The sequence below is a fragment of the Alexandromys fortis genome, unplaced genomic scaffold, assembly GCF_014885135.2.
Source record: "Alexandromys fortis isolate MF-2015 unplaced genomic scaffold, M_Fortis_MF-2015_v1.1 scaffold_231, whole genome shotgun sequence".
Taxonomy (NCBI): Eukaryota; Metazoa; Chordata; class Mammalia; order Rodentia; family Cricetidae; genus Alexandromys; species Alexandromys fortis.
Genome location: NW_026068613.1, coordinates 500,949 through 510,989, shown reverse-complemented (window position 1 = coordinate 510,989; position 10,041 = coordinate 500,949). Strand labels below are relative to the sequence as shown.

At 47.5% G+C, this 10,041-nt stretch overlaps 1 protein-coding gene and 2 non-coding genes across 3 annotated transcripts; all 3 read left to right on the top strand.

The window, feature by feature from the left end:
* Positions 1–288: 288 nt before the first annotated feature.
* Positions 289–4,445, top strand: Hspa8 (heat shock protein family A (Hsp70) member 8). The gene is made up of 9 exons (XM_050133493.1): positions 289–431; positions 1,051–1,260; positions 1,501–1,706; positions 1,814–1,966; positions 2,044–2,599; positions 2,811–3,013; positions 3,231–3,429; positions 3,523–3,755; positions 4,005–4,445. The coding sequence occupies exons 2-9, from the start codon at positions 1,056–1,058 to the stop codon at positions 4,188–4,190; spliced, it is 1,941 nt and encodes a 646-aa protein (XP_049989450.1). The 5' UTR covers positions 289–431; positions 1,051–1,055; the 3' UTR covers positions 4,191–4,445.
* On the top strand, positions 2,656–2,741 carry LOC126495972 (small nucleolar RNA SNORD14). Its single transcript, XR_007590258.1, has one exon. It is a non-coding gene; the product is annotated as a small nucleolar RNA SNORD14 (small nucleolar RNA).
* Positions 3,061–3,146, top strand: LOC126495971 (small nucleolar RNA SNORD14). Its single transcript, XR_007590257.1, has one exon. It is a non-coding gene; the product is annotated as a small nucleolar RNA SNORD14 (small nucleolar RNA).
* Positions 4,446–10,041: the final 5,596 nt, after the last annotated feature.

Here is a 10,041-nt window from a genome sequence, read left to right as displayed (position 1 = left end):
CGACCGGGCGCGCACGCGCACACTCTGCAGACCCCCCCTCCCCTCCCCCTCCAGCCCTGACTGACAGCGGACTCCCGCGCGCGGGCTCTCGGCGCCCCGCCCTCCCCTTTCCCCCGGGCCGTTCCGAGAGCGGGGGCGAGCATGAAAGTTCCAGAACGCCGCGGTCGTGCGTCATCGCGCGGTGGGGCGGGGCGGAGGCGGGTGTTAGGAGCGCGTCTTGGCTCTTGATTGGTGAGGTCCGAAGAGCCCCGCCGTCTAATGGCTGAGGAGCCATGATAGGCAGCGGGAAGGGGCGGGATCCTTCTGGAAGGTTCTAAGACTGGGTATAAGAGACAGTGAGGCGGGCGGAAACCGGTCTCATTGAACGCGGCGCCAGCTTTGGGGGAAATCGGTGCGGTGTCCTCGCCAGCACAGCCGGGCCTACACGCGAGGTAAGGCCTGGGGCGCGGGTGGTGGCGGGTGGCGGGCGTGCTGCAGCGCGCGGTGGGCGCCGGGGCGGGAGCTGGTTGCCGCCCGGGCCGCCGTCCCGGGAGACCGGGGCTGCAGCTGAAGCGGAGAATGGGCTTAGGCAGGGCGGCGCCGCCATGGCCTTGAGGTTCCGCGTGGCGGGGGAGGGGTGCCGCAGCGGCGTGGGCCGCTCCCGTTATTTGGGGTTCGGATTTGGCACCGCAGCCTTTACCTTGGCTGCGGGCTAAGCGGAATTGTTTTTCTTTCTGGGTCCCAAGTGGAAGGGAAGCTGCTTGGGATAATTGAGACGGGCGAGTCTGGCGTCCGCAGTGCGCGGCCCAGGCGGCGGCGCGGGGTGGGGGGGGATGGGCGCTCGGAGTTGGGGCCACGTGCTCCACCATTGTCGCAGAGCTTCAGGACAGATGGTTCCTTGAGCCAGGGGCGGGTTCTGCCAGGGCTGGCACGGCCACCGCGACTGCGGCAGCGCTGTCCCCAGCCTCCTGCCCGGCTGCGGCTGATAGGTCCGGGCTAGGGAGAGTCGATGGCGGCGTGGAAACCGGGAGATAGACCGCTTAGCCGTTCTCGTGTGCCGTTTTCTTCCAGCAACCATGTCTAAGGGACCTGCAGTCGGTATTGATCTTGGCACCACCTACTCGTGTGTGGGAGTCTTCCAGCACGGGAAGGTGGAGATTATTGCCAATGACCAGGGTAACCGAACCACACCAAGCTATGTGGCTTTTACTGACACGGAACGATTGATTGGGGATGCTGCGAAGAATCAGGTTGCGATGAACCCCACCAACACAGTTTTTGGTAAGTAGCCAGCTTTTAATGCGGGCTGGGAAGGTTTCTAGATTACTGCAACCTGAGAGGTTAGCGTTGCGGCTGACGTAATATTTATTAATTATGGGCCAGTGCTTTCCTGCCCCAAAGGTTAGACTCGCTAACCCGGATGTCAGCCCCCCCCATCCCGTGATAGGGACCACTCCCTTTAGTGTAATAGTCCCTCAATCTGTTTAATGGTGGATTTTAATGAATCCATTTATCTTGCAGATGCCAAACGTCTGATCGGACGAAGGTTTGATGATGCCGTTGTACAGTCTGACATGAAGCACTGGCCCTTCATGGTGGTGAACGATGCAGGCAGGCCCAAGGTCCAAGTAGAGTACAAAGGAGAAACAAAAAGCTTCTACCCAGAGGAGGTGTCCTCTATGGTTCTGACTAAGATGAAGGAGATTGCAGAAGCTTATCTGGGGAAGGTGAGTTTTAACAGGTGTCATCTGGGATGGCTCTTAACTGACAATCAGCACTGTTCAGTGCTGGAATTTGCTAAGCTAACAGTTGTGCAATTGATCGTAATTTCTAGACGGTTACCAATGCTGTGGTCACAGTGCCAGCCTACTTCAATGATTCTCAGCGGCAGGCAACAAAAGATGCTGGAACTATTGCTGGCCTCAATGTCCTTCGAATTATCAATGAGCCGACTGCTGCTGCTATTGCCTATGGGCTAGATAAGAAGGTATGTGTGCACACAGATTGCTAAGGGTTGGTTTGCACAACAGAAATCGCCGAGCTAAAAATTTTATTCAATTTCAGGTTGGAGCTGAAAGGAACGTGCTGATCTTTGACTTGGGAGGTGGTACTTTTGATGTGTCCATCCTCACAATTGAGGATGGAATTTTTGAAGTCAAATCAACAGCTGGAGACACCCACTTGGGTGGAGAAGACTTTGACAACAGGATGGTCAACCATTTCATTGCTGAGTTTAAACGAAAGCATAAGAAGGACATCAGTGAGAACAAGAGAGCTGTCAGGCGTCTGCGTACTGCCTGTGAACGGGCGAAGCGCACCCTCTCCTCCAGCACCCAGGCCAGTATTGAGATTGATTCTCTCTATGAGGGAATCGACTTCTATACCTCCATTACCCGTGCTCGATTTGAAGAATTAAATGCTGACCTGTTCCGGGGCACTCTGGACCCTGTAGAAAAGGCTCTTCGAGATGCCAAACTAGACAAGTCTCAGATCCATGATATTGTCCTGGTGGGTGGTTCTACCAGAATCCCCAAGATTCAGAAGCTTCTGCAGGACTTCTTCAATGGAAAAGAGCTGAACAAGAGCATCAACCCTGACGAAGCTGTTGCTTATGGTGCAGGTAAATACAGCCCTACATACCTTGATGGTCCCTCTTTAAAGAAGTCCCTCAATCATTCGCTGTGATGATGGATTCCAAAACCATTCGTAGTTTCCACCAGAAATCCTGTGTTGGCCAGTTCCTTCCTTGGATGTCTGAGCGAATGAAATGTGTTGAAGAGGTTGGAGTTATTTAGGGTGGGCTTTTCTAACTAGCATTTTTCCTTTTGTAGCTGTCCAGGCAGCCATTCTATCTGGAGACAAGTCTGAGAATGTTCAGGATTTGCTGCTCTTGGATGTCACTCCTCTTTCCCTTGGTATTGAAACTGCTGGTGGAGTCATGACTGTCCTCATCAAGCGCAATACCACCATCCCTACCAAGCAGACTCAGACTTTCACCACCTACTCTGATAACCAGCCGGGTGTGCTCATTCAGGTATGTTAATAGAATTTTTCTTTTTGTATGGAAAACCCAGGAAAGTCTCGCTGTGATGATGGATTCCAAAACCATTCGTAGTTTCCACCAGAAATCCTGTGTTGGCCAGTTCCTTCCTTGGATGTCTGAGCGAGTCAGTTTTCCCCTAATTGAGCTTAATCTACAGAACTATTTAAGTCCAACCAATGTCTTAATTGTATCTTTAATTTTCCTCAAGGTGTATGAAGGTGAACGAGCCATGACCAAGGATAACAACCTGCTTGGAAAGTTTGAACTTACAGGCATCCCTCCAGCACCCCGTGGTGTTCCCCAGATTGAAGTCACTTTTGACATCGATGCCAATGGCATCCTCAATGTTTCTGCTGTAGATAAGAGCACAGGCAAGGAGAACAAGATCACCATCACCAATGACAAGGGTAAGTATGGACATTACACCTGCTTTCAAGAGGACATAACTTCGTTTTAACCAGATTTTTAAGACTTACTCATATTTTATGACATTTTAACAGGCCGCTTGAGCAAGGAGGATATTGAGCGCATGGTCCAGGAAGCTGAGAAATACAAAGCTGAAGATGAAAAGCAGAGAGATAAGGTTTCCTCCAAGAATTCCCTGGAGTCTTACGCTTTCAACATGAAAGCAACAGTTGACGATGAGAAACTTCAAGGAAAGATCAATGATGAGGACAAACAGAAGATCCTAGACAAGTGCAACGAGATCATCAGTTGGCTGGATAAGAACCAGGTAGGTATTCTTCTGCCAATAATTGGGAGTAGATAAATGCTCAGTAGGACTGGGCTGATGATTAGGGGTCACTATGATGAATGGTCCAAAACATTCGCGGTTTCCACCAGAATGTCAACAGTGTTGGCAGTTACCTTCCTTGGATGTCTGAGTGACTCAAAGTTAAGGAATAGATAGATAGGTTCCTGTTAACGTATAGGAAGATGAACTGTGTCAGACCTTTTATTAAATTGTTAATTTTCTCCACAGACTGCAGAGAAGGAAGAATTTGAACACCAGCAGAAGGAACTGGAGAAAGTCTGCAACCCTATCATTACCAAGCTGTACCAGACTGCTGGTGGGATGCCTGGAGGAATGCCTGGCGGCTTCCCTGGTGGAGGAGCTCCTCCATCTGGTGGTGCTTCTTCAGGGCCCACCATTGAAGAGGTGGATTAAGTCAATCCAAGTAGAGGTGTAGCATTGTTCCACAGGGAAACATTTGAAGGACCCAAATTTAGCAAGTTACATGGCAGTTTCAAATTCAAACTGCTACAATAAATTTACTGGGCATTCTCAATACTTGAACATGGAACATGTGCACAGAGTGAAGTAAGCATTGCACTTTATAAGCACTGTATCCTAAGTGGAAAATGCAATGTCTATAATAAAACAGGTGGAAAATGGAATGTCTAATAAAAATATTTAAATTGGCACCATACAGTTGTTCAGACTGATTTTAACTTCTAGTTAGGTGATTTTTGAGGCAGGACTTAGCTGATCTTTCTAAATGCTGGTGTGAGGCCTATACCACCGGACCTGACACTGGTTTAGGGTAGAGACAGTTTAGCCTTACTTAGACTAGAAATTTAACCTTGGGAGAATAAGGTTGAGTGAGCCCCATGTCTTGGTTTCCATGGATTTAACCATATTTAGTTTCTATTTTGAGGACAAAGTTGTAAGGAGCACAAAAGGCTCTTGGGGGGGGGGGGTGGCGGCTGCGGTGTAACCTCTGGGCAGAGGCCTCAAGTTGGTCAGTTTGTATGCCAAAGGTGATCTGGATCCCAGTGATTAAGCTGCCACCTAGTGGTAAGCCTTGTTCCCCAAGTGGCAGACAGTTGTAAAGTTAAGGTACAATATTGCATACAGCAACCTAGCCTGATGCTGTAGTGCTTACAGAGCTGCTCTTGTAGGTTAGTGACACAAATTGGATGGAAATCCGGTTTTTTTTTCAGCCCATTAGTGTAAGCCTTACAGGGCTAGGGTTACAACGTTACAGGTCACATTCCCACTTGGTTGAACCAGCTTTTCTACATACTAGGAAAAGGTATACACAGCATATTGTGCTACATATTTGATTTTTACTTAGGCTACTTGGGATTGTTTCCCAGGTCAGACCTTGTTTTCCTATGTAATGAAATGTTTTTGAGGCCACAGTCCTTTATGTTTAGGGTCTCAGGTAAAGGGAAAATAAGCTGGGGGGGTGGCAGTATGTGCATGGCAAGTGGATGACCCAGCGTGGTCTACAGAACTAGTTCCAGGACACACAAAACCCTGACTCAAAGCAAAAAGTGAAAAATAGCATTGTAGTTTAACTGGGAAAATTTATTAAGGCACTAAGCAAAACTAGAGGACAGGATGTTCAGGGACAGCATTATTCCTGCTGCCATTTACTTTGATCCCTAAATCCATTACTAGGAAAGTAATTTCAAGAGTTTAGCATGTTGCCTTAGTCTTAGCTGTTTAATCTTGCCTGGAAGTACTGAGGTCACTGGCATTACAAGCCAGGCTTTAGCTAATTTTTATATTTCTCCGAAGTTCTTAAATAGTTATTTCTCCAGTAACTTAAATTTTTGACTTTATGAGACTGGGTTCCTCTGTATGTAGCTTTGGAGTTTGCCCTGATCCCTGGTAGATCAGGCTGACCTTGAACTCCAGACCCTTGCCTCCCAAGTGCAGGGATTAAAGGCTCTAGACTTGAGTCTAGTTCAGATGGAATGGAGCAGTGGTAGACTGTAAGTGGAAAGACCTGCTTTATGTGGTCCTGTCCATACTGATTTTAAGACAGCTTTGTCCAGCAGATGGCAGTAACTAATTATAAAGCAACAGCCAGGAAATTTTGTTTTTCATAGGCAGGATTTTTTTGCATAGCCCAATCTGTTCTGGATGGAACTGTAGACTAATCTCTCATTCAGATCTTTCTACCTTGGCATCCTGAGTGTTGGGATTAAAGACATGAGCCACCATGCCCAGCTGGAGCAATTTTGTTGGGGGTGCTTTTTGCTTGTTTTCACATGTTTCACATTGGCAACATGACGAAAAACAGGGTAGTGTTAGGTCGAGGCAGGCTCTTATGTCCAAGCATGAGCGAGTGCCTTGCTAGGGATGGGGTGGGGCATGGCTTGTGTAGAGAGTTTAGTGTGTGAATGGGGGTAGACTAGAGAGAATCAAGTGGGGTAGGAAAAGCAAAGCTTGGTGGCTATGAATAAGTTCCGGTCTTAATTTAGCCTTTGAATTTAAGCTTATTTCTGAACTGACCTTTGGAAAGACAGTGTGCTGGGAACTGAGGCTCAGGTGGCAATGCTTGACCAGCAGGGTTCATTCCTGGTGCCAAATAAAACTTGGTGTGACTGTAGTGTACCAGTAAGGAGCTGTAAGAAGTTCAGCAGCATCTGTAGTTGTGAATTCAAGGTCAACTTTGGCTGTAACAATCACATCTCTAAGAAAAGACAACAGCTGGGCAGTGATGGCACGTGGAGGCAGAGGCAGGAGGACCTCTTGAGTTCGAGGCCAGCCTGGTGGAGCTGGTTTCAGGGCAAGTTCCAAAGCTACAGAGAAACCTTGACTCAAACAACAAAAAAAGTTCATATACCATCTCTTTTACTTGTTTCAATATTTTGTGTATATTCACAGAACAACGCAAAACAATTTAAAGAACCCTATACCATTGCTGTTTTATTAGTCCTGAACTCCCTTAGCTATCTATTTCAACATTTTTCAGACATGGAAGCATAACACATGAGCTTTTGTGACTACTTTGCATACCTAATACCGAGTGACTGTGGGGGGAAAGAGCAGAGAGAGAGATACAAGTGGGAGAGAACTGTTAAGGGTATTGGGATGGTGGAGAAGGAATAGAAATGAAAGTGTTTTTCCTATTTAGTAGCTAAGGCTGGGGGAGGTGCCTCATCCCTGGAATCCAGCACTGAGGGGGGAGATGCAAGAAGAAGGCAAGTCTGAGGGCGTGGTGGTATGCCCTATGTTTTGATCTGTATTTGCAGTGGGGCTCAATTCAAACCACAGTTTCCACTCTCAAGTGGGAAATACTGGGCAGACTTGAAAAGAAGGCCAATGACAAGCAAGAAACCATTTGAACCTTGGGAAGTTCAACAGAAGCTTTCTTTGTTGGTTCAGTATTTCTCCTGTGCCTGTTGTACCCTCTAAAGGTGTGCAATGCTGAGCAAATTACTTTTCTGAAACTACCTGAAGAGTGGAGGTTAGAATACTAGATCATCAGGAGAATGAAGTGAGCCAGGATGTGCAGCTGACTTGGGAGAGGGCTCAGTAAATAGGCCTATCATTAGCTTTGAGTAAACACTATTTCCTAAGGGGGCCATAAAAAGCACCAAACACACAGCTTAACCACAGATTCCTTGTCTCTAGAGTAGGTATTGGAAGTCTGAAGTCAATGTTTGGGCAAGAGTCATACTTGCCAAGGAGGGGACTCTCCTGTCTCTAGTCACCTGGCTGTCATATTGTGCTTGTCAGTGTGCAAATTTAATATTTTAGAAGCATGACCCTAAACGTTTGCTTCTCTGTAAGGACCTGACTTTCAAATTTGCAAAGTCACTCTCTGAGGTTCTGGGATTAGGATTCAAGGATAGTTCAAACCAGAGCCATCAATCACATCCCTGGTTGTTATGGGGAAAGAATCTTTTCCAGTTCTTGTTTGAAAATAGAAAATGAACCCTTGGACAAAATCTAAATATGTGAGACCGAGGGAAAGGCCTTTTGGCTGGAGTCTTTCTATGGCGCTGCCCCCACAGCAGGCCATCGGCTGGGAAACTCTTTCCTCTTCCTCCTTCATCATCCCTGCATTGTCCCGCTGGATTCCCAAACAATGCCTAATTCTATTATTTCCAGTGATTTCCCCATGGATGGCAGTTTATTTCTGTCATCAAGTCTCTGATGAAATGTTTAGTCCAATCCCAACAAATCGTGTATAGTGTTAACATGTCACAAGCTGCCTGCGGCCTGCATTATGTGGTAATTTGGAAGCGAGAGAAGTGATAATATAAGGCCAGTCTTCCTTTGTGAGCTCGCATTAATGCTGTAGCTGGTGATGTCAATTGACAGCCCATCGATTTGGACTAACAGTGCACGGAGGGGGCAGAATTGGGGCAAGGCAGGGAATAAAGGCTATCGACATCCAGTCACCAGGATCCCGGCAGCTTTCAATCTATTATTGCCCTCCTTTAATGCAACTCTCCTGTCAACTGCATTTCCTTCTACTAGCCCTGCCCGCTGAGCTGAACTGTGAAGCCAGTGGGGTGCCACCCCCAGAGTGGCTCAAAGTTCCCCAGTATTGATTCTCTGATGCTCTGGGGTGTGAATTATAATTATTTCATTAATCCCTTTAATGGGTATCAACCATGAACCTTCCCCAGTCCAGGCTGAGGAGGCCAGGGCGAGGTCCACATCATTAATCTATGTTCATCTCGTTGCCACCAATTGTCCAACTCTCGACCCTTATTTATTTTTTTTCTCCTATTATCGCGTCTAAGGTTTTAGCTGGAAGCGGGTCGATCTACTCGCAGAGAGGAACTGGGAAGAGGAACTGGCTGATTTGGGGAGACTTGAGGGGAGGCCACAGCTGAGCAGACTGCAGAGCTGGCTATTCACACTAAGGGACTAGCTTAGCATCCCTCAGACCAGCGCTGTCTAGCTCTAGTTGACTTGTGCAGGGAGGTGACACAGGAGATCTTGGGACAAAGCAAGAGGGCTGGTATCCCCTTGTAACTGAGTCCTGTGTGGCTTAGGAATACTCCACCCCCTCGCTTAAGTCATCATCACTTGCTAGGGTGTCTGTAGGCTCAAAGGAATGCCTTGTGCCTGCAAGCAGCTTAGGTTCCAGGAAGTGGGAGAGGATGAGGATAATGGTGCAGCTAAGTGTCGAGGGAGTCATGGAATCCAACAGAAGGAACACTGGACCCACACTTGGATGAAGGAGACAGGCCTGCCTGGAGGAGCCAGTGCCTAAGACAACCCTAAGGAGTGAATGGGAAAAGTTGGAAGAGAGAGGAAGGGCATATTGATCAGTGGCAACAGTTGCTGAAAATGACGCTGTGCAGGCACTTGAGATTTGGGGACCTTAAGTAACCTTGGCTCTCCCATCTGCCCCACCCCATTTTTAGCAGCACTGGGTTGAACCTAGGGCATCATGCACAGAAAGCAAATGTCCTGCCACTGAGCCCCAGCCCTCCATTCAACTTCATCTTCTAACCCACCTCTCTCTGCTGCTGAGTGTTAGCAGAAGCCTTAGGAAAGCCTAATACTCTTCAGGTGGCATTTCTAGCCTTTCTTCAGATAGTTTTTTTATTCTTGCCATACTTTCTCCTAGGTGAATTTCATTCCAGATCCCTTCCCTTCTTTGTTTTTGGGTACTATTTTCTAAAGATTTATTTGTTATGTGTACAGTGTTTTGCCTGCATGTCTGCCTGCACACAAGAAGACAAGGGCATCAGATCTCATTGTAGACCATGTGCCAGCTAGAAATTGAACTCAGAACCTCTGGAAGAGCAGTCAGTGCTCTTAACCTCTGGGCCATCTAATTCTCTCCTTCTCTCCCTTGGAATATGGACTGGCCTTGGGGACTGGCTTATAATAGAATGTTGACAAAGTGACTCTGGAAACCCTCCAAATCTAGATTATTAAGGCCATGTGGCCTGGCAGTGGTGGTGCACACCTTTAATCCCAGCACTCGGGAGGCAGAGGCAGGTAGATCTCTGTGAGTTCGAGGCCAGCCTGGTCTACAAGAGCTGGTTCTAGGACAGGCTCCAAACCAAAGCAACACAGAGAAACCCTGTCTCAAAAAAACAAACAAACAAACAAACAAACAAAAACCCAGTCACAATTATAGAGATCGAGAGCAGAACAGTAGTTACCAACCAGAGACTGGGAAAAGGGATGGTCAAGAGTTATAGCTGTGCTTGCCACAGGGCGATAAGGGGTAACTATGTGTGCTGATGGGCATGCTAATGTGTTTCACTGTCTTAACCATTTTGCTATATATGTATCTCCAGACATCCTA